Source organism: Lynx rufus, unplaced genomic scaffold, assembly GCF_022079265.1.
Source record: "Lynx rufus isolate CCGP_SWC_20201006 ecotype Redwood Valley unplaced genomic scaffold, mLynRuf1.p SCAF_7, whole genome shotgun sequence".
NCBI classification, from domain to species: domain Eukaryota; kingdom Metazoa; phylum Chordata; class Mammalia; order Carnivora; family Felidae; genus Lynx; species Lynx rufus.
Window position 1 is genome coordinate 135,715,824 of NW_025814889.1, and position 27,117 is coordinate 135,742,940.

Sequence of the window (27,117 nt, forward strand, 5' to 3'; positions counted from 1 at the left end):
CGGGCTCTGTGCTGACAGCTCGGAGGCTGGAGCCTGCTTCGGATTCTGTCTCCCTCTTTCTCTGCCCCTCCCCTGCTTGAGCTCTCTTTCTCTCTCTCTCTCTCAAATATAAATAAGCATTTTAAAAAACCAAATATATAAATTAAGACGGAGTTACTTAATTGCAAAAGATTCTTCAGAGGACCGCTATAGAATCAGGCTTCCAAGAGCACTCATTTCTTAGCCAACCTTCCTTCTGTGCTACTAGTCAGACACTAATCATCTGTTTATCAAATACCTGTTACAAATGATGTACCAAAGGGGTAAAAAGAGGTATCCAACACTGTCCCTTGCTCTCAGATTCCTAAAAACGTTACAAATACTTAATTTTTCATAAAGAAAACTATGCAATAACAAGAGTATTTTATATTAGTAAGACAGCAACAAAACTTGGGGCCCTGAAAAGTGATATACCCATGTTATCAGGAATTCTAAGCTATTATCTGTTTCATAAAATTGTGCAAAATCTCATGAATTTCTCATAAGAAAGGCACCGTGTAAATTCCATAATAATATAAATACATTTTCCTGTAGTAACAGGGAATGACAACTAAATTTCTTACTAGAAAAAAAAAAGAGTAAACAGAAAACAGAAAAAAAAAATAACACTGCTGCTGTTTCCTCCCTTAGTCAGGATTTGTTTTGTTTTAATCTGGTAGTTTTGTTTTCTTTACCATTATTCCTACAGAGCAGGGTCTGACCACGTCCCCAGTTTTATCACTCAGAAAATAAATGATACTCTTGCGTCAACTTTTTGGAGGAAGACCACAGATCTGCCGAAAACCACGAACAGATAAAACTGGAGCGGCAGATTCTTCTGGAGAAGATGAACGGCCGGGAAGAAAACGTTCCACTGGGAAGATGTGAGACGGGAGAACTTTCCTCCTCAGCATCTGGCTGGGACCGAGGCTACCGCCACCAACAGCACCTGCTCTCCGACCTGGGCTTCCCGTAACGCGGGGATGGCAACGCCCACAGGACCAAGGAATCAGGGCTCCGTGTTTCCCAGGCCCTGCTCAGGGGAGGCTCCCAAGCCGCTCAGGCCAAGCAAGGGAAGGGGCTCGGGGGCGGCTCTCCTCTCCCTCATCTTCCCACCCACTGTGCACAGGCTCCTCTGAGGGTGGGCCCAGGAACCGCCAGCAGGTGAGGACTAGGACAGACAGCTAGGGTTTCACAGGCTGAAGACAGAGAAAAATGCCGTTCCTTGACAGTTTACTCAACTGAAAATAACTCTATTTACAGCCGTTAAAAAATTAACTTGCAGAAAAATAACGCTGTTGCGTCTTTAGGATAAGACACGTGTGCTTTCCCGGAGCTGGCGCAGCCCTGGCTTGGCGGGATGGGGCTGCGACGGGTCTGAGAGGGAGGACTGTGTCTTGGGCACAGTGGTGTGGCTGTCCTGAACACGGCCAGGAAGGCTGTCAAAGCAGGTCCCAAATCAAATTCATAAACACCCATGGCCCGCATCTTTGCGTATACGCTGTACTGAACCGTCCTAGTGAAAGATTCGAGTTAAGGCTGGTGTTGCCTCTAACAATACGCTAATCTCCATCCACCCCCCCTGCAGGGAGGGAGCAGGTGCTTCGTGTTCCGTGTCTTCTGTTCTGATCAGGCTCTAGATTGTACACGCTCCAGGAAAACCACAATCTGCACAGAGCCCACTCCCAAACACCAAGAGAAGCAGTCTAAACCTCAGGTTGGACCTTCCCCCCATTTTCAGGGTCAAGATCCCAGCTTAGAGAAATTACAGTGAAGTCTGTGACCACAGCTCAAAGCAAATTTTACATACAGCATTTCAAACCACATTTAGTCTAACTACAGTTTAGTGCTGCCCCCTATGTTCTAGGAGTTAAATGACAATGAGAAACAGCAACTTCCAATTCTCTGGGTTTACCAACTAGAACATCCCTTAGCAAGCTGCTAGCATGAATAACAAGAAATCACAGCGGGTTGAGCACTTACTCTGTACCAGGCACTTTAATAAACGTTAACTAAGTTAACCCTCAAAGCATTAAGCCTCATAAAATAAGCATTATTATTTTCTTCATTATGCCATCCATAGTAACGCAAGCCATAATAATAATAATAAATAAATAAAATAAGTACACATAAGAACTAGGAACCCAAGCTGCCTTTCCTTTAGGTGTTGTGCTCACTCTGCTTTCTTCTCTCCTTCTGATTTTTTTTATACCCAGCACATGCACTTTCCAGGCGGCCATACTGCTCCTCTGTTTCCAACACAAACAAAAACCTCTCAAGAGCCTGAAATGTCTACTTACAATTCTCTTGACTGGCTTCCTGGTTTCCAGATTCTGCCCTAGTCTGTCTGTCCTAATCTCATCACCAAACTCACTTTCCAAAATACACCCCCTTCATCAAAACGACTGGCCTGACTTCAAGGTACCCCACATTATCATTCCAATTTCACCAATCCAGGCAACTCCCCCCTCCCCAGCACCGAAAAAAATTAAATGGCATTTTGAAAGCAAATCTCAAGAGTTGTTTGATTAATAGCCTTATTCACTAAACACACGCTACTATAACTAAATCAAACTTACATTGATTCTTCCTTAGGTGCCGCGCTGGCCAGAAGGTCTTCCTGTTCCTTCATTCTATCTACAGCTTGGGCTTGTTTTTCAATTTCATTAAAGCATGTGTTCGCCAGTTTCTGGGCTCCCAAACTTCCTTTTTTGGCCCCAAGCTAGAAGATATAGAAGATTAGATTCGACCCACGCTGTTTGAAAGCTTCAGCTAACGGCTAACACTTCCTGAGGACTATTACCCACCAGGCACTGCAACCCACACTTCATATTTGTTCTCTCGCTTAGTCCTTACAACCCTGTGAAGTTGGCACTACTGTTATCCCCAGGTTAGATGAGGAACTCAAGTCTGGTGCAGGTTAACTGACTTGAACAAGATCACACAGCCAGTAAGATGACGGACATCAGGAATCACACCCTGGTGACAGCATCCCTTATTAGAAACGCAAACACGACAGAAACCCCCACAGGGCCTCTCCTGATTTTTTAGAATTCTGTCATTAGCAAAAGAAATGCTGTCGAACACTCATTCTAGAAAATCCTCACTACGTATAACATTCACCTCATGGAACAAAACCTAGGTTTTTATCAAAGCCACATTTATGGGGCACCGGGGTGGCTCTTTCGGTTAAGGGTCTGACTCTTGACTTCGGCTCAGGTCATGATCTCATAGTCCTGAGATCGAGCCTCTCGTTGGGCTCTGCACTGGGCATGGAGCCTGCTTGGGATTCTCTCTCTTCCTCTCCCTCTGCCCCTCCCCAGCTCGTGTGCATGCACTCTCTCTCTCTTTTTCCCAAAAAAAGTCACATTTATTATTACAATATGGTTCAAAATAAATTTTAAAAAAGTGACGGGGCACCTGGGTGGCTCAGTCCGTTACAGTTCAGGTCGTGATCTCATGGTTCGTGGGTTCAAGCCCCGTGTTGGGCTCTGTGATGACAGCTCAGAGCCTGGAGCGTGCTTTGAGCTCTGTGTCTCCCTCTCTCTCTGCCCCTCCCCCACTGACGCTCTGTCTCTCTTTCTCAAAAATAAACATTTAAAAATTTTTTTTAACGACAAAGGTGGCTTTCTTGAGAACATAGGCTATTTTAAAGCCAAACTACCAGATATTTATATGCAATACTTACTCCTCTTTTAGCTTGATTTGGTTTCTTTTTTATGATAGAGGACACCTCTGTCAAAAAATAAAAAGTAGAAAGTCAGACCAATAGAAATACGCAATTTTTCTAATTCTAGCGTATTTTTTTTTAATTCTAACATATTGTACATATTATGTAAGAGACTGTAACATTTTCCACCTTAGTTGGTCACCCAGAACATTCAAGCACACGAGTGTATTGCAGATTAAGAGAGCTTTGTTAAAATGGAGTTTCTCGGCACTTCTAAGTAGGATCCAAGCTCACAGAAAACATTTTGTGCACACCACACTAGAGAGAAATGAAGAGCCTGGCCTTGCCCACCCCACCCCACCCCACCCCACTCATTGCTTTCTTCAGAGCATTTCTTAAGTACATTAGAACCAACTCTCCTCTTAAGCTCTGCTCTTCAAAAACTTTTAGAATTATTTTAAGATATAAAGTTAGCCAGGCATTATGCACACAACGGAAGCAGTGGTATGGTTTTTCACCCTGACTTGCATACAGATTTATCACATCAATCAATGAGAATTACAAAGCATTCCATTATTTGAGTAGCAAGGCTTTCTAAATTGCACAAAAACAGATGAGGCTTTAAGATAAAGTTTCTTAAAAATCGTTTTCTGGGTAAACTTTAATCATAGATTACACATTCTGTTTCTACAATTATGTTTAAGAGACCCAGTAAGAATAAAATTTTAACTTTTTTCTTACAAAGATGAGAATGTGCTTTAATAATAGAAAAGACAGCATAGGGGCGCCTGGGTGGCTCAGTCGGTTGAGCAACCAACTTTGGCTCAGGTCATGATCTCGCGGTCTGTTGAGTTCAAGCCCCGCGTCGGGCTCTGTGCTGACAGCTCGGAGCCTGGAGCCTGCTTCGGATTCTGTGTCTCCCTCTCTCTCTGCCCCTCCCCCACTCATGCTCTGTCTCTGTCTCAGAAATAAACATTAAAACATTTTTTTTTAAAAATAAGAAAAGACAGCATAAAACCACACACAACTAAAGATTCAAATTTAGCCCTAACGAGAGAATAACATCATTACGTGCCAAGTATGAAAAAGATATCTATGGAAGTTTTTCTTTCCACCACTTTCTTTTGGATCCATGTTAAAGCACTCACACAATCTGCTCCCAACCTCCTACGAGGCTATTAACTCGGGATGAAAATATCTGGAACATTTCTAATAGTTCAGCTATTTTTTCACCAAAGTACTTGCTTTCCAATTAATGCCATGCAATGTGCGCTCATTTCAGAGTATAATTCCCTGATGATGAGAAATTAAAGATCCTGGTAAAATCAGAAAGAGAAGAACACTCTAGGAGACGTCGCTCTGCCCTCTGCTCATGCTGGGAACATAACCCAGTTCAACACAGATGAGCAAATCAATAGTTTCAGCAGCTCAGCCAGGGACCCCACACTGGTTGCCGCCACTCACGGGCCTCAGGCTGGTCCTAAAGGGGAACGGCATTTTTGCTCGATAAAAATCTTATTAATAGATTAGTAATCATGATGCCGGATTACTCTACACATTCTAGGCAGAATGGAAAGCCAGGATTCATCTTTCTCTCTTAACGAATCTCACTGTCTGAATCAGAATATGGAGTCGTAGGCACATTACCTAAAGCAGCCTTTGTTGGTGCGTTAAGACCTTCCACACTTGGTCCTTGCTCTAGTCCACCTGAAAGTTAAACATATTGATATCAATGCAGAAAATACACTCATTAAATGTGCTTTTGAATATACGACACATTCAACTTGCTCGCTACCACGTGTTACCCAAGTTTGTCGATTATTGGTTTTCTTTTTAGCTCCCTATTCTATTTTACCATTACAAGAATTTTTTTTTAATTTTTTTACATTTATTTATTTATGTTTGAGAGACAGAGAGAGACAGAGCACAAGCGGGGGATGGGCAGAGAGAGAAGGAGACACAGAATCCGAAGCAGGCTCCAGGCTCCGAGCTGTCAGCACACAGCCCGACGCGGGGCTCGAACCCACGGACCGTGAGATCATGACCTGAGCCACAGTCGTGATGCTCAACCAACTGAGCCACCCAGGCGCCCCTATAAAATTTTTTTTAATGTTTATTTATGTACAGAGAGTAAGAGCATGCACCTGAGAGAGTCAGGGAGGGGCAGAGAGAGGGGGGTGGAGAGAGAAAGAATCCCAAGCAGGCTCCACGCTGTCAGCACAGAGCCTGACGCAGGGCTTGAACTCACAAATCTTGAGATCATGACCTGAGAGGAAATCAAGAGTCGGATGCTTAACTGACTGAGCCACCCAGGCGCCCCCAAGGGGAGGTGGAATTCTAAACAATAAAACCTTTTGGAGAAACTCTGCGGCTAAGAATGCAGGGTTTAAAATATTTACAAGAACAGAATCTTGTTCTGCATGTAGTTATCTCAGTTTCCTGTTAGCAAATCAAATGGAGACACCTGGACTCCAGAGGTCACAGGGACACCTCCAGGGCCCCGTATGCTTCAACCTCCAAAGGCCTCTTATGCTAACTAGTTGTAACAGTAACAATATTCAAATCGCCATCGGTACTTTCAGAAGGTACAACGCTCGCCTTGTCTCTGTGTTAGTCAGGACAGTGTCGGGATTATTTTTTCTCCTCTGTCCTTCTGGACAATGACAAACCCGTCCATGGTTCAGGTAGATTCCTTCTCTTAAAAAACAATCCCCCTCTGGAGGGGCTCACAGCCCAGGGAAGGGACACACACGGACGTGGTAATTCCCAGAACCAGGCCGAGCTGCGCTAAGAGGGAGACCACACATAAATGTGGTCGTGACTGGGAGTGTCCATGGGGTGGACACAGCCTCTCTGAGGACAGGCGTTCGCGCAGAGACTCCAGGAAGGAGGCGGCAACATGACAACCGAGGACAGATTCCCACTGCAAGCAACAGGGCTGAAGGGCCAGTGTGGCTACAGGGCAGGGTGGGTCTAAGGAGTTGAATTGCTACGCGCCACTTAGAAAGGTGTCTGTCTTCTGGGAATGCAAGCTAATGCAGCCACTCTGGAAAACAGTATGGAGGTTCCTCAAAAAGCTAAAAACAGAACTACCCTACGACCCAGCAATGGCACTACTAGGCATTTATCCACGGGATACAGGGGTGCTGTTTCGAAGAGACACACGCACCCCAATGTTTATAGCAGCACTATCAACAATAGCCAAAGGATGGAAAGAGCCCAAATGGCCATCGATGGATGAATGGAGAAAGAAGATGTGGTGTATACACACACACACACACACACACACACACACACACACACACACACAATGGAGTATTACTCGACTATCAAAAAGAATGAGATCTTGCCATTTGCAACTATGTGGATGGAACTGGAGGGTATTATGCTAAGCGAAATTAGTCAGTCAGAGAAAGACAAAAATCATATGACTTCACTCCTATGAGGACTTTAAGAGACAAAACAGATGAACGTAAGGGAAGGGAAACAAAAATAATATAAGAACAGGGAGGGGGACAAAACAGAAGAGACTCATAAATATGGAGAACAAACTGAGGGTTACGGGAGGCGTTGTGGGAGGGGGTAGGGGCTCAATGGGGAAGGGGCACTAAGGAACCTACTCCTGAAATCATGGTTGCACTAGATGCTAACTAATTTGGATGTCAATTTTAAAAAATAAAAAATTAAATTAAAAAAAAAGAAAGGTGTCTGTCTTCTTACCACTTAGGGTCACCGGCACAAAGAATGAAATGTGTCAAAACATCACAGACTGCAAATCATACAAAACCCAGCCATGCCAGCGTCCTTTGCATGTGAAGGGAACAAGCTTTTTGTCTATATATGAATTGCAAAACGCTTATCACCTGTCTTTAAAGCATCTCTTCAGAACAGAAATGTTGCATTTGTGATAGATTCGTTAATCTCTTCCTTTCACGAGGCTTGAACATGCACAGAAGGCTTCCCCGGTTCCGAGAGGACAGAAAACCTCCACCTGTTTTCTTGCAGCACCTTTATACTTCCATGATTTATATTTAAATCCTTGACCCGCCTGCATTTTGTTTGATATAAAGAGTAAAGAAGGAATTCTACTTTACTGTAATATTTTATCCAAAATGCTAGACGCTTGTCCCAACTCATCCACTGTTCCCCAGAATGCAAAGGGTTCCCGTCCTGGTTCACTGACAGGTCTACTCCTAAGACAAGTAAATTGAAAAACCGGCATCCTAAAATCTGCAGTTTGCTGCAATCTCACACACTCCCATCCTTATACCTGCACTTCAGTGCAAACGAAGTGACTTTTCCTCACAGCAAGCTCCCTACCCCACTCACAGAGACCTGAGTGGCCACTCTCCCAAGACTCTCTTCTTGGTAAGTATCAGTCACTCTCTCCAACCCTCCAGCAAAACCCTCGCCAAGAAGTTTCTCGAGTAAGCATCTCAGTCATAAAGTTGGTGGAATGTTTGGTCTTTGCTACTTCACGAAGTTCTCTCAAGTTCCCCAAAGCAGCTCCGGGCTCGGCGTATGCGAGCCAGCCCTTCTGGCCACGCTCCAGGGTGCCCACGTAGCTGTCAAATGTCACCTTGTTGTTAATTTGCTCAAGCCTTCCCGCTAACAAAAGATGCTCAGTCTTAAACCGGAAAAGTTGACATCTTGATCCTTGTTATTCCTATCACATAAGTGATGTTTCTAAATGCGAGCAACGGACATAAGTACAGGTACAATAAATACAATCCTATAATAAAGTCACCAAAGGTAAATCATTAGATACCAACTATTCATAGAATTGGTTTTAAAATGGAAATCTTGTTTTCTGACCGTAGAAGTAACAGAGACACATTACAAAAGTTCAGTCACATCAAAACTATATCAAGTTGAAAGTAAAAGTAATTCATTCGGTAATTTTATTCTCTGGTTAACAATTTGGTATGTACCTTCCAGAATGTTTTCTGTGTGTATATGTTTTTGCTTCAGTGTTTTACAAAAATGAGATCATATTTCCTGTTTGGTAATATCGTCTCCCCCCACTATATAATGTACCATGGGCATCTTTCCTTCATGAAATACAAGGATCTTATTTTCTCTTTCCTTTATTTTTTTAAAAAGATTTTATTTTTAGGGGCACCTGGGTGGTTCAGTCAGTAGAGCGACCACTTCGGCTCGGGTCATGATCTCGCGGCTCACGGGTTCGAGCCCCGCGTCAGGCTCCGTGCCAACAGCTCGGAGCCTGGAGCCCGCTTCGGATTCTGTGTCTCCCCCTCTCTCTGCCCCTAACCCGCTCACATTCTGTGTCTCTCTCAAAAATAAACATTAAAAAAAAATTTTTTTTAAAGATAAAAAATGATTTTATTTTTAACTAACGTCTACACCCAACGTGGGGCTCAAACTCACAACCCTGAGATCAAAAGTCACGTGCTCCACCAACTAAGCCAGCCGGGTGCCCCACAGGACCTTATTTTCTAATAGTTTCACAGCCATTGAACCAAAGGATAACATCACACGACAATTCTGAAGACTACCTTCATTATTAGCTGGAGTGGTCTCCACATTCCTTGGTGACGAAGAAGATGCTTCTGGCTGTGCTGATGTCCAGCCTGTCCCACTCACCTGAAGGTGAGAAAATTCACCAGTCAGCAAAGCAAGAAAAAAAAAAAAAATCAAAGCTAATAATGGAATGGTCACCTTCCAGGTACCTGGGTTAGCGGCAAGGAAAGATAATATTAAGACGTGTCTATTCTTTTTTCTTTTTTTTAATTGAAGTATAATTAACGTACAGTATCACATTAGTTTCAGGTATACAATATAAAGATTCAACAACTCCATACATTACTCAGGGTTCATCAAGGTAAGTGTGCTCTTTGTCCCTCTTTACCTATTTCAACCCTTCCCCCACCCCCCCACCCATGCTTCCTTCTGGCAACCACCAGTCTGTTCTCTGTATTTAAGAGTCTGTTGTTTTATGTGTCTCTTTGGTTGGTTTCTTAAATTCCACATGTGAGTGAAATTACATCGGATTTGTCTCTCTCTGTCTGATTTATTTCACTTAGCATTATAGCCTTTAGGTCCATCCATGTTGTTGCAAATGGCAAGAGCTCCTTCTTTTTCGTGGCTGAGTAATATTCCTGTGTGTGTGTGTGTGTGTGTGTGTGTGTGTGTGTGTGTGAGAGAGAGAGAGAGAGAGAGAGAGGGAGGGAGATCTTCTTTATCTATTCGTCTATGGTGGACATTTGGGCTGCTTCCAGAGTTTGGCTACTGTAAATAATACTGCAATAAACAGGGATATAGATTTTTTTGAATTAGTGTTTCCATTTTCTTGGGTAAATAGCCAGCAGTGGCATTACTGGATCATGTAGTAATTCTATTTTAAATTTTTTCAGGAACTTCCATTCTGTTTTCCACAGTGGCTGCACCAATTTGCATTCCTACCCATGGTACGTGAGGGTTCTTTTCTCCTCACATCCTGTCCAACACTTATTATTTCTTGTGATTTTGATTTTAGCCATTCTGACAGGTGTAAGGTGATCGCTCACTGTGGTTTTGATTTGTGTTTCCCTGATGATGAGTCATGTGGAGCATCTTTTCCTGTGTGTTTGCCATCTGGATGTCTTCTTTGGGAAAATGCTTATTCAGGCCCTCTACCCATTTAAAAAAAAAAAAATTAATGTTTTTGACAGAGAGAGAGAGAGAGAGAGAGAGAGCATAGCAGGGAAGGGGCAGAGAGGGAGGGAGACACAGAATCCGAAGCAGGCTCCAGGCTCCAAGCTGTCAGCACAGAGCCCAACTTGGGGCTCGAACTCACGAACAGCAAGATCATGACCTGAGCCGAAGTCGGACGTTCAACCGACTGAGCCACCCAGGCGCCCCTGAAAGCAGCATCTTAATGGTCCCTTCTCGTTATTTGTGGTAGTTACGTTTTTTTTTTTTAATATTTATTTGTTTTTGAGACAGAGAGAGACAGAGCATGAGTGGGGGAGGGACAGAGAGAGGGAGACACAGAATCTGAAGCAGGTTCCAGGCTCTGAGCTGTCAGCCCAGAGCTCAATGCAGAGCTCAAACTCACAGACCGCAAGATCATGACCTGAGCCGAAGCCGGACACTCAACCGACTGAGCCACCCAGGCGCCCCTCCTGTGCCCATTTTTTAATCAGATTATTTACTGTTTTCAGTGTTGAGTTATACAAGTTCTTTACGTATTTTGGACATTAACCCGTTATCAGACATATCATCTGCAAATATGTTCTCCCATTCGGTAGGTTGCCTTGTCCTTTTCTTGATGGTTTCCTTCGCAACGCAAAAGCTTTTTATTTTGGTGTTGTCCCAAGAGTTTGACTTTGCTTCTGTTCCCCTTGCCTGAGGAGGCATAGCTAGAAAAAGGTTTCCGTGGCTGATGTCACAGAAATTACTGCCTATGTTTTCTTTTAGGAATTTAATGGTTTCAGGTCTTGCATTTAGGTCTTTAATCTATTTTGAGTTGTTTCTTTCTGTGTAGGGTGTAAGAAGGTGGTCCAGTTTCACTCTTTTGCATGTCGCTGTCCAGTCTTCCCTTCACCGTTTGTTGAAGAGACTTTTTCCTCATTGTAGAGTCTTACCTCTTTTGTTGTAGATTAACTGACCACGTAAGTGTGGGGTTATTTCTGGCTTCTCTATTCTTTCCATCGAACTGTGTGTCTATTTTTGCACCGATACCATACTGTTTTGATTACTACAGCTTTCTGGTCTATCTCGAAATCTGAGATTGTGATGCCTCCAGCTCTGGTTTTCTTTGTCAAGATTACTTTGGCTATTCAAGGTCTTTTGTGGTTCCACACAGATTTTGGGACTTTTTTGTTTCAGTTCCTTGAAAAATGGTGTCGAAAACACGTATATTCTTAAGTCTCTGTTTTAAGGCTCCAACTCCTTATTTTTCCTCCACCAGATTTTTATTTTGTGATAACTTCAGACTTGCAAAAATGCTGCAAAGATAGTAGAGTTTCCATATACGCTTCACCCACCTTCCTCTGATGGTAAAGTACCCACGGCACGTCTGCCAAAACTAAGAATCATCACGGAGGGATCAATGATTTAGCTATCGTTATTAGCTAAACTCCAGACTCTATTCAGATTTCACCACTTTCCCACCCCCGTCTCTTTTCTGTTCCAGGATCCGTTCCAGGCTCCCATGCTGCATCGGTCGTGTCTCCCGAGTCTCCTCCGGTTTGTCACAGCTGCTCAGTCTTTCCTGGTTTTCCACGACCTTCGAGCTTCTGAAGGGTAGTGATCAGCTAGTTTGTAGAATATCCCTCAGTTCGGGTGTGTCCGATGTTTTCTCGTGCTTAGCCTCAGTTTGGGGGAAGAATGGCACAGGGCTGAGGTACCCTTCTCACTGCCACACGTCAGCTTCCCTGAATGTGGGCGATGCGGACCCTGATCCCTTGGTTAAGGTGGTGACTGCCAGGCTTTTCTCTGATAAAGTCACTGTTTTCCCCTTCCCATTCCCCAGTTTTGGGAACAAGTCACCAAGTCTGGCCTGCACTCAAGGGGAGAGGGGGTGAAGCTGCATCTGTGGAGGGGCAGACTATCTACAGATATGACTGAATTTTTCTCTAAGAAAAATCATCCCTTCTCTCCACTTATTTATCCAATCATCTCATCATTATTAGTGGGGACTCGTGGATATTCGTTTCATTCTTTGGATTATAATCCGAACTGTCGTTATTTATTTTGTTGCTTGAATGATTCCAGTTTTGACCACTGGGACCTCTTTCCAGTTGGTTCCTGAGTCCTTTAGACATGCCCTCCCCTATCTGCCACCCGCTCCGCCCAGCACCTGCTTACTTTCCGACACTCCAGGGCACTCCAGGCTCCCCAGTGGCCCGGGCCCTAGAATCGGCCATTTCTCTGAAGGTAGCCCCGGGTCCTCCTGGCAATTAGAAACCAAGATGTGGGTGCTGGGTGTGCTTGTGTACCGGAGCGTCCCTGTCGCTGGGCCTCTTGGTGGACAGAGGCGGGTAATACACGTGTCTGTCTCTGCTGACCCATGTGTATCCACTACCTGTCATCGTGCTCCACAGAGTGTGTGCGTGCGTGAGTGTGCGTACAGAGACACGCTGAAACAAACGTGAGTTCACGTTAATGCTAATTCCACACGAATTCCCACACTAGGCACCAAACTGTTGTCTTCTCCTTCCAGCCTGTCACTTCTATTCCTAACACTTCTCGGCTACTAGTCCTGGAAGTTCTAGATCTCGTTCTATATTAAACAAGAGGCACCGATCATGACAGAACACCTTATCTTTTCTTTTGTTTTCTGTTCTCTTCTTTTTTGAGAATTGTTTCTGGTAACTGTTAACTATGTCAATGAACGTGTATGTGCACATCATAATAACAACAACAAAAAAATCAAGGCTTAGCAATTTATATACCTTTCCACATTTTTACTTGGAAGTTGGTTACAGAACAGGTTAAGCAAACAATGCTCCCTCCCCAGTGGGGCTGGGAAGAGGCAGGACAGTGAACAGACATCTGAGGCTCTGAGCCAGGGGTCCACCTACGTTTCCTCACAGGACAGCTCCATAAATATTTTAGGCTTTGGAGGCCTCACGTTCCCTGACCTGAGAGATCTGGGGATTGTTCTTGGCTCCTGTCGGACCATAACGACAAAGATCATTATTCTGATAGCATTTACTGACGGTTCACCCTGTGCCAGCTCCTAACTCCTTGCATCTGTACTGACTTCATTCTTACAATAGCCTTGAGATACGGTATGCTCTATGGGCATGACTAAACAGGGACAATGAGGTTCAAACCCCTCTTAAAATTTGGTTAAAAAATTGGGGCGCCTGGGTGGCGCAGTTGGTTAAGCGTCCGACTTCAGCCAGGTCACGATCTCGCGGTCCGTGAGTTCGAGCCCCGCGTCAGGCTCTGGGCTGATGGCTCAGAGCCTGGAGCCTGTTTCCAATTCTGTGTCTCCCTCTCTCTCTCTGCCCCTCCCCCGTTCATGCTCTGTCTCTCTCTGTCCCCAAAATAAATAAATGTTGAAAAAAAAAAAATTTGGTTAAAAAAAAAAAAACCTGTCTTCGTTCTTGGTCAGTTCCATAGCTGTGACCTGAATCATGGCAGACCACCAGTAATAACAGCTCGGCCCCCCTGGAGCCTGGACATGGGCCTGTAACTAAATTCTGGCCACTGGGATATGAATGGAAGTGATGTGCACTGCCTCCAGATTGTTTTAGTAAAAGGAGGGGGCACACGCTTCCCTAGAAGCTTCCCTTCCCATTGCTGCGAAAGGTCATGAGCTGGGGCAGACACTTTGGACTGTGAGATAGAAGCCAGTACGTGGAGAAGAGCAAAATAAATCCCTCGGTCAGTCCTGGACAGGCGACTTCCGAACTGCTGATGGAGATTCATTTCTATCTTGTGAAAAGTGATTTATTTCGGGGTTGTTTATCACAGCGGCTTAGCTTGGATCCTAAGTGAAACATTTCAATATATGCCCTTTATAACTGTAGGAGTAAGCGTACTTTAAAATTATATAAAGCAGACTACATACCTCAGGAGAAGCATGAGAGGCAAAGAAGTCTTCCTCTTTTGGTGGAGAGGACAAAGGCGGAACCACACAGCTATCAAGCCACAGCTAGAGCAAAAACATAAAGTGTGTGCTGAGTCCTTCACCTGGCTTTAAAAGTTTTTCTTTAATACTCTCACTCCCTTTCTAGAGACCTGTTTGCTAATGATTGGTACTTTCCGCTATTATACAATCAGTTAACAGGCCTACACGGGGCCCCTGAGCACATTTTGGTTATGTATCAACCCAGTAACTTTTGCTTCCAAGCCTTGAGGATGTCAAGGACCAGATTCACAAGCCGTTTCTGAAAAGGAAAGACGGAGGGCTTAATATCCAAGTGCATATTGTATCTAGAGTATCATCAATCCTCATTTTTGGTGGATTCCATATTTGCAAATTCACCTACCTGCCACAATTTATCTGTAACCCCCAAGTCAGGACTTAAGACACTTCTGTGGTCCTTCATAGTCATGTGTGGATCAGTAAAGAATGTAGGTCACCCCGAGGTGCACGTTCCCAGCTGAGGCTGAACAAGGTGATGCTCTGTCTCCTTGTTTCAGCTCAAACTGTAAGTAAGTGTCCTTTTTTGTGGTCGATTTAGCGACACATCTTTCACATTGCTGTGCTTTGTTGGTGATTTCATTGGTTAAAATGGCCCCCAAGCCCAGTGCCGAAGTCCTACCTTGTGTTCCTAAGCACAGGAAGGCTGTGATGTGCCTTATAGAGAAAACACAGAATGAGGTAAGCCCCACCCCCCACCCCCGGGCATGAGTTACAGTGCTGTGGACAGTGAGTTCAGTGTTAATGAGTCAATAACTATATATTAATGATATATTAAATATTATATACATATATAGATATATCTATATAATAGATATATATATATCTATAGATATCTATTATATAGATATATATATCAATATACTATTAACTATTATATATTTAATTGCATATTAATAATATATTCAGCCTGGCTGGCTCGGCCTGCTTAAGCATCCTACTCTTGATTTCGGCTCGGGTCATGATCTCAAGGTTCGTGGGTTCGAGCCCTGCATCGAGCTCTGTGCTGACAGTGCGGAGCCTGCTTGGGATTTTCTCTCTCTCTCTCTCTCTCTCTCTCTGCCCTTCCTACTCCCTCTCTCTCTCAGAATAAATAAACTTAATTTTTTTTAATTTAAAAATTTAATAATATATTCAATAAGGTGTCCTTAAATAGTATCACATGTAAAATAAGGTTATGTACTGATCAGCTGATGGGAATGTTGTGACCAGACACTCACAGGAACCTAGCCTTCTCTCTCTCCTAGGAGTGATGTTTCCGCATTTACTCATTCAGTGCATCACTCCCATGAACCTCAAGAATCTACTACACATGGTTTCCTTGCAAGAGAATCCAGCTAGAAGGTTTTACTGTTTGGGATAGGTAACACCACTTTAAAAAAAATTTTTTTTTTTTTTTTACTGCTTTTATTTATTTATGAGAGAGACAGAGAGACAGAGTACGAGTGGGGGAGGGGCACACACAGAGAGAGAGAGAGAGAGAGAGAGAGAGAGAGAGACACAGAATCTGAAGCAGGCTCCAGGCTCTGTGAGATGTCAACTCAGAGCCCAATATGGGGCTTGAACCCATGAACCGCGAGATCATGACCAGAGCTGAAGTCGGACACTTAACCAACTGAGCCACCCAGGTGCCCCTAAATTCTCTTTTTTACATTTTTATTCACTTTTGAGAGACAGAGACAGAGTGCAAGCGGGGGAGGGGCAGAGAGAGGAAGACTCAGAATCCGAAGCAAGCTCCAGGCTCCGAGCCGTCAGCACAGAGCCCGACGCGAGACCCGAACCCACGAACTGTCAGATCATGACCTGAGCCGAAGTCAGATGCTCAAATGACTGAGCCACCCAGGAGCCCCCAAAACCACTTTTTGTACCGAAACGAATGTTTATCTGCCGGAGGCGATCCAACCCACCCGTGACTTACATCAGTGCCATGCTTCCGCGTTGCCTGGGAGGCCAGCGACTTGATTCTCTCCCGATAGAGCTGAGCAGCGCGACTGTTGTACTTGGCATTGGTGTCATTGGTGGCACAGCCGTGTTGATGGAAAAAGGAAGACTACAGAGGAAAATGTATGAATTAATAGCAATGCGGCATTAAATCTCACCTGTGACTGAAAACATTACTTCATGTTATGAACGAGTTTTTGGGAAATACTAGTGAAAACAAAAGTAATCAAACCACATAATTTACAAAAAGAATTCGTACTACCTAATTTAAAGTCAACTCCTCCTTGTAAAAGGGAACGCTTTCCACACATTGAACGTTGGTATTTTTTTGTAACCGGGCATGAGACTCACGGTACAAAATGACAAAGCTGTGGCCCTTCATTTCTCCATCAACCCACTTTGGTCATTCTGAATTATTCTGTTATTTGGGGGGACGCTTTCCACTCTGGACTACTTTTAGCTCATGAGAAATTCATTTCAGTTTGAATTCCTCTAACTTGGAATTTCTGACAAATTGGTTAATAGGGGCCACGCCAACCATCACCTTGTCTAGTGCTGTTTCTTTGTGAACAGAAACCACAGCATAAGCATGAGATAAGATAAATGTTTCAACAGTTAGAGGAAACTGTTTCCAACCACCTCATAAGGGTCGGAATCCATATCTCAATGAAAACAGGCATTCTAGAAACCTGTATGAGCAATCCTTGTATTGACCCAACTGGATTCATCAGATATACGGGGTTTGTAAATGAAGTTTAACATATTTGAGGCTCTTTATTTAGGTTTGTAAGGGAGGGTAAAGAGACCTGCTCTTTTAAAACTATAAGTTAATTGGACACTTGAGAAGTTATGTTTTACGCAGAAGTTACTAAGAAAGGGGATCTCCTTTGTCTTGTTCGGCACTGTATCTCAGCACCCAGCCCAGAGCTTTGTGCTTACGAGGTATTTAAAAGATTTGGGGATAAACAAGTTACCAGGGCCATCCACTCCCAGGCCCGTCTGTCTTGTCTTAGCTACTCAATAGGGCCTCCCAAACTCATACATGCAAATACCCAACTTCCCTCCGGCTTATAGCAAGAAGGGAAACAGCAGGTCTGTGATGAACTTACTGCGTGAGCATTTCCTCCAACTTGCATGCATCGCAGCTGAAACCAAGACCAGTTCGAGTCCAGCTCAGTAGATCTAAATGGGGAGAATGTTCTCAAATGTTAACACGTTCGGGGCGCCTGGGTGGCGCAGTCGGTTAAGCGTCCGACTTCAGCCAGGTCACGATCTCGCGCTCCGTGAGTTCGAGCCCCGCGTTGGGCTCTGGGCTGATGGCTCAGAGCCTGGAGCCTGTTTCCGATTCTGTGTCTCCCTCTCTCTCTGCCCCTCCCCCGTTCATGCTCTGTCTCTCTCTGTCCCAAAAATAAATAAACGTTGAAAAAAAAAAATTAAAAAAAAAAAAAATATTAACACGTTCTTCCCCAGAACAAAGCCACCAAAGTTTTGGAAGCAAGAGTTCCCTTGATTTTCAGCATCCTGAAGACTTCTAGGTCTGTGTTAACAGTGACAGGAGATGTGCTGGGCCTGCAGAGCCTGTGATAGTGATGCAAACAGCTCCCGGCCCCTCTCATCCTTCCTGGCAGCCATGTTTCCGATGGCCCAGCCACACGCTCCCTTCCACGCGTGACCACAGGTGGGCCGCCCCAGGCCAGGAGCACTTCCGCTGCTCCAGACAGCGCCTCATCTGGGGCTCAGGGACAAGACGAGCTTCCTGGGCCGTTGGAACAACTGTGACTCCTCGCCTCCCATTCTCAGTGGCTTATGATCTAAAAATCGGTAACGTCTCTCTGCTCAAAACAGATGTGCTCTTCTGATTTTTCAGATCAGCTACGCATTTGTCCAGTCCGACCTCTAACGGGAGCCTCGGGGACGCTCACAGTCTCATCAGCAAGCAGAAGGGACCTAACCAACACCACCGCCATCAGGGAGGGGAGAAAACTCAGGATTTAGTGCTCCTGACATGAAAGCTGGAAGGGCCTTCTCCCCTACCACACCTCGTGCTCTACTTCTCTGCAACCTGAGACCAAATCCAGGCAAGGTAAAGGCAATAACCGTATTTCCCAACAATAACAATTCGCCGAGCGATCACTGTAAAGCAAGGTGTGATATTCCAACAATGTTAGAAGCCTTTACATTAAATCCGTAGGTAAGAGCAAAAGCAAGGCTGTCCCATATGCAACAGCTTGTCCCCCACTAACTGTAAAGGAACGTGGACGTTTCTGAATGGGTGTAGGTAGAGTACCTGTACAAAATAGGAAGGTAAAAAGAAAAGACGCCTCTTTTCCTTTTATACTGCACTCCCATTTGCCAATTTCTATGCCTATCTGTATTGCTTATTAGCCTTTGTAAACGTTAGAATGTTATTTTGAAGCCAACAGCTACCCTAAAATAATAACACTAATACATATCATTACTTGCACCTGTAACAAATCCACTCTGTGTCAATACATAAAAAGCAAAATTTAATCTACCCTTTATAAGCAGCAGGTTTCCCAAAGACAAAAATAAAATCTTTTACAATTTGATGACCAGGCAATGCGACTAAATGATATACCTTGTTCTGAAATCCTTTTTCTGATGGATCTTAGCCACGTGTTCACGACTCTGCATCAGACGGAGTCAGGTACCACCCCCATCCCACGCTGTCAGAGCATGGCAGGCAACAGCACAGCCTCTGGAGACAGACTGAGACAGAACAAAGCTCAACTCTGCCACGGCTAGCTGGATGACCTCGGAGAAGTTACTTAGCTTCTCTGTGCCCGCTTTCCTCATGTGCAAAGCAGTGATAATTATAGTATTATCTATCTCACTCTTGCAGAAATCAAACAAGCTAATATCTGGAAAGTGCCTGGCTCGCGGTAAATCCCATATGGCTAAAATTCTCACCATCCATCACCATGATCATGTTAACCCTGTCACGCTGTGTCAGGTCAGAAGCAGCGAGCTCCAGAGGACAGGAATGTCCCACGTTTTTCTGCCACACTCCTACAACAGGCACATAACAGGTACCTGAATTTGGGCTGACTTAATTAGGTCCTAAAACTGAGGCTGCAAGTACTTGGATTTGCTAATCAGCCTCAACTTTTGATCTTAAACTATCTTAAAAAACAAAAAAAACAAAAAATAGGGGCGGTTCCACCATCTAAGGGTCCAACTTCAGCTCAGGTCGTGATCTCACGGTTCGGTTCATGAGTTTGAGTCCCACACTGGGCTCTGTGCTGACAGCGTAGAGCCTGCTTCAGATCCTCTGTCTCCCTCTTTCTCGGCCCCTCTCCGGCTCGGGCTCGCTCGCTCTCTCTCTCTCTCTCTCCAAATATTACTCTATATATTCCTTAGAAAAAAAGATTAAAACGAATTGTTCCTGAACTGGGTTGTGCAGCCTGAAACTAGTCAACCTTTAGAGGAAACTTAATTGCTCACGAGTGCCCATTCCTACACGAGGAGCTGACTTCACTGTAGGTGATTTCTTCCCTCCAATGTAGACTGAGAGACACGAAAGGTAATTGACAGTCTGTGACAGCGCTAAGAAAAAAGTAAAGCAGAGGCAGTAAGAAAAATGGAAGAATCAGTGACACTTTAACAAAGTGGCTCCTGTTAACAGCCAAGTCAATGAGAAAAGACGTTTCCCACAACCTCTGTAACCCTTACATGAGTCCAGTATAACCTCCCCAAAACTGCATGAATTAGCTTCCCTAGTGGCTGCCAGAGTCAGTAAGCAGCACGTTTAAATAGATTTTAGAAATCAGAAGGAATCTCACCAAATAAACATGACAAAGCTATCACGTAATCAAAAATTTTAAATGGAATTTCATCCATCCAGCACCGTTAATCTAGACTTTGGCTCACAGACAAGCCCGGGAACAGCTTCAGGAGCCGCCTGTTTCTAACTGGCTTGGCTGCTTGATTGAAGGCCACCACGCAAGGCGTTGCCTTCCTACACGAACATCACAAACGTTTCTCCTCCGGCATCCGCTGGGCGGGCACACACATGACTCAGACCTGATCGCTGGCGGCATCTGCTGGGGACTCACCATGTGCCAGGCTTTATGTGGGTTCATCCGCTTTCTTCTCCCAAAGCCTCTACGGTGACTCCCCGGCTTCTCATCCCCACGTTCAAGGGAAGGAAACAGAGACACCGAGAGGGAAGCAGCACACCCAGAAACAGTCGGGGTGGTGCTGGGCTTCAGCCCCCAGCAGCCAGGCACAGTGCCCTCTCTCCTCACGCCTGCCCAGCACCGCCTGGCCAATGTCTGTGGGCACCTTCTGCGCCCGGGGCCCAGGTCGGCCTTCCTGCGTTCGCCCCTCAAGGTCTCAGCAGTTAAGTACAGGCTCTTGGCCTGGCAGTCAAGACCCTCCACAATGTCCCCCAAATCTTCCCCTTGAAATCCTATGTCTCTTCATTTTCCTCTGCCTAGACAAATTAGCTACTAGGGGCCCCCCGGGTGGCTCAGTCAGTTAAACACGCGACTCTTGGTTTCAGCTCAGGTCATGATCTCCAGGTTCGTGAGTTCAAGCCCTGCATCGGGCTCTGTGCTGACAACAAGGAACCTGCTTGGGATTCTCTCTCTCCCTCTCTCTAGTGCTCTTGCGCTCTCTCTCTCTCACAATAAATAAATTTTTTTAAAAAGTGGTTACTTGGGGCGCCTGGTGGCTCAGTCGGTTGGGCGTCTGACTTCCGCTCAGGTCATGATCTCGCGGTCTGTGAGTTCGAGCCCCGCGTCAGGCTCTGTGCTGACAGCTCAGAGCCTGGAGCCTGTTTCAGATTCTGTGTCTCCCTCTCTCTCTGACCTTCCCCCATTCATGCTCTGTCTCTCTCTGTCTCAAAAATGAATAAATGTTAAAAAAAAAAAAAAGTAGTTACTAAACAGTTCACTTTTTCCAGCCTCTATACTTTTTTAAATTATTTATTTATTTATTTATTTATTTATTTATTTATTTAGAGGGAGAGAGAGCATGCGCGCATGCGTAAGCCAGGGAGGGGCGGGGGAGGGGCCGGGGGCGGGGAGAGAATCCAAGCAGGGATGCTGGGTTCGATCTCACAGCCCTGAGATCATGACCTGAGCCAATATCAAGAGTCAGTGGCTCAACCGACTGAGCCACCCAGGCGCCCCATACCTTTTCTCAAAGCCTGACTGCTGACCTCCTTTCCCCTGCCTTGTTTCCATGATCAAAATCTCACCCAAACTTCGAAATTCATTGCAAATGTTACCACCTCGTGGTCAACTTGGACTGACTTTCCAACCGGAAGTAGAGGCAGTGCTGTTTTCATGTCCTATGGGGCACTTTACAGTCTATCTTTTTGTTTCTTTTTTTTTTATTATTTTACTTTTTTAGTGTTTATTTACTTTTGAAGGAGAGAGAAACAGAGTGTGAGCAGCGGACGGGCAGAGAGAGAGGGAGACACAGACTCCGTGGGGCTCGAACCCACAACCCGTGAGATTGTAACCTGAGTCGAAGTAGGATGCTTAACCAACTGAGCCACCCAGGCCCCTACAGTCTATCTTCTTATTCATGCTGTACTGAAGCCTGTCCCTACCCTCCTACTGGATTCCATTCACCTTTCATAAGCTCATGAAATACTTAACAGTGAACCTGAGAGGAAACAGAGCTGGAGGGAGAGGAGCACGGGGAGGCGCAGATGCCCCAGGAGCTGAGGCCCGGAGTTCAAGCCCCGGGAGGTGGTGGGCAGGGGCCAATACAGTTACATCCTCTGCAGTCAGCTCCAAGGCAGCTGGCCATTTCCGTGGATGCCTAACCCGCCTTTCCCTTTTTGGTTGGCAAAAGTTCATAGGTTTTTTCCTTTGTAAAATTGTTGACTTGAAATCCTACTTAAAAAAAAAAAACAAAAACCTCCATTTAAATAAACATTCCACCCATGCCAAATTGTTCATCTGTTCGTGACTGGGAGGTGGGACTGCTGGGGGGGTGGGGCGGTGCATGCGTCTGGCAGGAGAAGAGGGTGTAGAGGGGCAAAGGATTCTAGAGGAAGGACTTTTCACTTACTTTATGAACTTTGGAACTGCTTGGATTTTTTTTTTCCCAATGACCTAGTGTTTGTAATTTCTTCCCACCAAGAAAAAATTTTAATGAGCAAACCTCCGCCTCTTAAAAACAAAAACCCTGCTGAGTACTCTCACCTTCCTTGACTTCCTCTTGCCCAAATCCTAGACTGCTGCCCTCCGGTTGTATAGGACTTTTTGACAGTTGTTTCTGAATCATTTATAAACATTGCGATCCATAGTTCTATTTATCTGACTTTTAAAAGGCTAGTCATTAAACCTACAGCAGCCCAGACAGACCCTGCTGTCTAGCCTCATTATGATCTGGGTCAGTCCTCCCCTCACCAGGGAACACGTCAGAAGACCGCCTGATTGCCTGGAATGGTTTATACTGGAGGTGTGCTTTGCTGGAGAGGCAAAGGGAGGGCCAGATTACAAGGGCGGGACTTGGCACAGAGGAAGAGGGACAGAACACAGTGAAGACAGAAAGGAAGACCAATGGAGTCCAGACTTCATGAGCTCTGGGCAGAGCAGCTCACCTTATGGTAACCAGTAACAACCAATCCGGGGGGTGGGGGGGTGGGGGGGGAGGTGAAGAGGAGGGAAGTACCCTAAAAAGAAACCTGCCCGGGCAAGTAAATCCCTCAACATTTAAAGAAAAGGACAAGAACAGGACAGTGTATTCAAAATATTCTGGGAGCAGCATCTAAGACAAAAAGACCAGAAATGGATAGATACTCTGAAACCAGGAAGAACACAAAAGAACTCCCTTTTCTAAGTAATTGCCTACGGAGTTACGTGGCTATAAATATTTAGCCCATCAGCCTCTACAAACTGATTTCCGGAAAAAAGAACTCACGAAAGTACATCAGAATGTTTTTTTTTTTTTTTAAGTGAATATATTTTTAAAAGAAAATTATATTATTTTTACGTAGTTTTTGTGCCATCATAGAAAATGTCTCATTACAAATAATAATCGATTTATCTTATAGGAACCAATGTTCTTCATAGTAATAGTATTATATCGATGTTCCTTAAGTCATAAGGAAGGGAGGGGGGGTTGCTGACGAGCAAGCCTCGCTCAGTTCCAAGTGCTGAGCCTGCCTGGGGATCCTTTTATTATTTCAGATTATTTTATTTCACACAAGGGCACTTCAGCCTCCCACCGGACTGTGGGGCTGTGTCCAAGGGGGCCACACGCAAAAGCCCCATCTAGGCTGCAACCAGACTGTCCAGAGTAGAAGATATGTACTCCCCAGAGGGAGCCAATGGCAGCCCACGTCTGCAGATTCAAGAAAAAAAGACTTTCTTTTTACAAGCACTTGAAATTGCCACTCAAACTCCCAACACAATTATTCACTCAGGCTTCGCGAGGTCAGTGGCCCTGGGAGCCAGAGCTGTAGGCCTGTGCTATAACAAGCCTTCTTGCCTTTTTCAATCTTTATATAATTTTTGAGAGAGAGAGAGAGACAGAGCATGAGTGGGGAGGGGCAGAGAGAGAGGGAGACACAGAACCGGAAGCAGGCTCCAGGCTCCGAGCTGTCAGCACAGAGCCCGACGCGGGGCTCAAACTCACAACCAGGAGATCATGACCTGAGCCGAAGTCAGAGGCTCAACCGACTGAGCCACCCAGGCGCCCTGCGTCTCGCCCTTTGTATCAGCTCTCCTCCAGGCCCGCAGCACCCCAACCCCCTGCTGTCACTGATCTGCTGGTTATTAGAAGGTGATAAAAGGAAGGGAAGAGGGTCTCAGATCCTCCCTCCTGACTCTGTCTGCAGCACCACAGCCTCAGATCTCTGACACAGAGCTCTACGGAACAGTCACCGAACGGAAAATAAGTCATCTTCCAGGTTACCTAACTATAAAGATTTCGATCCCCGCGACTCCTCGCCGGCCTCTCATTCTACCTGACGGCAAAGCAAACGTAAAGCAGAAAAGGGGAAAAGAACCGCTCCCGCCCATGACGAAAACAGACTCACTCACCTGATAAAGCTCAAGTGGACCCCGAGTGACCTGTGTGACCCTGAGCAGTCGATGCAAAGGAACACCCCGTAGGTTATACTCGCCCAGCTGGGGTTCTTGGCCCCACAGTCAAAACACACCTGGAAGACAATTTCAAAACTCAGTTATTAATTCATCCCTATCAGCTAAATGAGCCATCTTACAGGCTGCGATACATGATCGAGCTTGAAAGCTGCTTAACGTTCACAATTTGAAACGGGTTAGTACAAAATATCTCACCTGGTTTTTTTTTAAAAAAAAAACCTCAACATTTGGGGCGCCTGGGAGGCTCAGTTGGTGAAGCGTCCAACTCTTGGTTTTGGCTCAGGTCGCGATCTCACAGTTTCGGGAGTTCGAGCCTCGCGTCAGGCTCTGTGGGGAACCTGCTTAGGATTCTCTCTCTCCCCCTCTCTCTGCCGCTCCCTGACTCACCCTATCACTGTCTCTCTCAAAATAAATAAGTCAACTAAAAAAAATTTTTTTAAAAACCCTGAACTTTCAATTTCTTTATTATTATGTTACAGATAATTATGTATTAATTAGGCATCAGCAGGGCTCCCTACCAGTCACGCGAATGAACACTAACCAGGGACGGCCCCCTGGTGGGAACACGCAAGGCCTTGTGGCCTCGTGGCCTTCCAGCCAGTGGCTCTCCACTGGCCCCCAGCCAGCTGAGGTGGAGGGGACGGGAGCCACCCTCACTTGCGCGGGGTGACCTGTGACCAGTAAGAAGGCAGAAGTTTCCAAGATTAGATAATAAAAGACGCCGTGGCTTCCTTTCTGTCTCCTGCCACCTCTCTCCCCTGGAGCACTGGCTCTGGGGGAGGCTAGCTGGCAGGTCTGGGGGACACTCGAGCGGCCCAGGGGAGAGGCTCAAAGTGGTGAGGGACGGACGCCCCGAGTGCAACGAGCCGGTGAGGAGCAGGGGCCGGCGGAGCACCTCGGGACCGAGCTTGAGAGTGGGGAACCCCAGCCTGGAGAGACGGCAGCGCCAGCAGACGGCCTGACGGCACCCTATGAGAGAGCCAGGGCCCTCCTCCCTCAACACTGACTGAGGTCAAACAGTCTTCATCTGAGAGCGTCTGGCAACAGGAGCATACAAACGACTTTAAAATATCCAGAGTTTGGGGCGCCTGGGTGGCGCAGTCGGTTAAGCTTCCGACTTCAGCCAGGTCACGATCTCGCGGTCCGTGAGTTCGAGCCCCGCGTCGGGCTCTGGGCTGATGGCTCAGAGCCTGGAGCCTGTTTCCGATTCTGTGTCTCCCTCTCTCTCTGCCCCTCCCCCGTTCATGCTCTGTCTCTCTCTGTCCGAAAAAAAATAAAAATAAACGTTGAAAAAAAAATTAAAAAAAAAATATCCAGAGTTTGTCACGGAATTTAATATTTATAATTAATTAAAGTCAGAACAACAGAAGGGCACGGGGCGCCTGGGTGGTTCAGTCGGTTGAGCGTCCGACTTCGGCTCAGGTCGTGATCTCACAGCTCATAAGTTCGAGCCCCGTGTCCGGCCCTGTGCTGACAGCTCAGAGCCTGGAGCCTGCTTCGGATTCTGTGTCTCCCTCTCTCTCTGCCCCTCCCCTGCTCATGCTGTCTCTCTCTGTCTCAAAAATAAAAATAAAAACATTTTTAAAAAATTAAAAAAAGAACAACAGAATGGCAAAAACTCCACTAATAAGAGAACATTTTTTTTTCTTCCAGAATAAGAGTCCCAGATTTTAAATACACTTGATAGACAGAGACGCCTATGGGAAGATTGTCCCAACTACAGTCATCAAGAAAGATCTGGCTTCTGGCCTTCTGAGGGCAACGCAAGAGTGAAAACACGAGCGGATTTTCCAAAGGCCCTCAGCATGACAGGCTCACACGAAGTATGGGGTGACAGTGACAACTGACGTGGAAGGTGCCGGTCCGCTCCAGTGTTCACTGACTACCTGCTGTATGCCAGATACCATGGTAGGCACTAAGGTATTTGGGAACGGATTCCACAAACACCTGCTGGGTCCCTGTCCCCTGCCAGGCCACCTGTTGGCCTTTCTGGAGCTCACTGTGCAGGGGGAGGGTAGGACACAGAAATTAAGATGCCCCGTGGTAACAGCCAGTCAAGTAAGGAATCCCCTTCCGTGGGACCCCAAACAGTGTGACCAATTCTGCCAACGGCACTGTCCCTCTGCAAGAGGCCGCCCGTAGTCCCCCACTGACTCAACCAATAGTTGTGCACTTACTACCAAGTAAGGACCGGAAACACGGGAAGCAGACATCCGAAGGGGGTTCAGGAAGAGTCTGCTCGCGTGGAGCCCGCACATGCACCCACAGTCAGCAGGCAAGACAGTTAGTTATAGGCGGAATCTTAGTAAGCAAGGACAGGAGAGAAAAAGTTTCCTAGACAGCGCCCAAGAGGCAACTGGATTCTCAAGAACAGAATCTTAAGGCACAATAAGCGGCAACAGCCTGTGGAGGAGACGCCCCGCGAGGGAGGTGACAAGGGAGATGGTGCACGGCCCAGAACGGGCAAGACTGAGAATCTTCCCGATGTGGGCTTGTCGCGTGGCTGGGGAGAGCGCAGACTGGCTTCTAACAGGCTGGTCTCAGCACCCTCGTGACCAGCAGCTAAGATGAGAAATTGCCAGAACATAGCTCCGTGAGGGCAGGCGTCCTATCTTGTGCACCTGAGCTGAGCACGGAGCCTGGCACCAAGTGGGCACCTACTGAATGCAAACACAGGTTGTTGGACAGTGTGTAGGGGTGGTTGAGATCAGGTACTGCGGGGTGTGAGACCAGCAGGCAGTTAGCGATGCAAGTCTGGCTCTCACACATGCTGGAGCGGGAGGCGGCTTTGAGAGCGG

At 45.9% G+C, this 27,117-nt stretch overlaps 1 protein-coding gene across 1 annotated transcript in view; it reads right to left on the reverse strand.

Annotated features, from left to right (window-relative positions):
- ARFGAP3 (ADP ribosylation factor GTPase activating protein 3) overlaps positions 1 to 27,117 on the reverse strand; it is a 55,083-nt gene that overhangs the window by 23,860 nt on the left and 4,106 nt on the right. Inside the window, exons 2-9 of the mRNA XM_047065702.1 lie at positions 24,257 to 24,375; positions 17,339 to 17,411; positions 16,207 to 16,338; positions 14,214 to 14,297; positions 9,205 to 9,292; positions 5,336 to 5,395; positions 3,707 to 3,753; positions 2,598 to 2,740 (exon numbers count right to left, since the gene is read on the reverse strand). Of these exons, the coding sequence (XP_046921658.1) occupies positions 2,598 to 2,740; positions 3,707 to 3,753; positions 5,336 to 5,395; positions 9,205 to 9,292; positions 14,214 to 14,297; positions 16,207 to 16,338; positions 17,339 to 17,411; positions 24,257 to 24,375 (746 nt within the window). The remainder of the gene's footprint in view (positions 1 to 2,597; positions 2,741 to 3,706; positions 3,754 to 5,335; positions 5,396 to 9,204; positions 9,293 to 14,213; positions 14,298 to 16,206; positions 16,339 to 17,338; positions 17,412 to 24,256; positions 24,376 to 27,117) is intronic.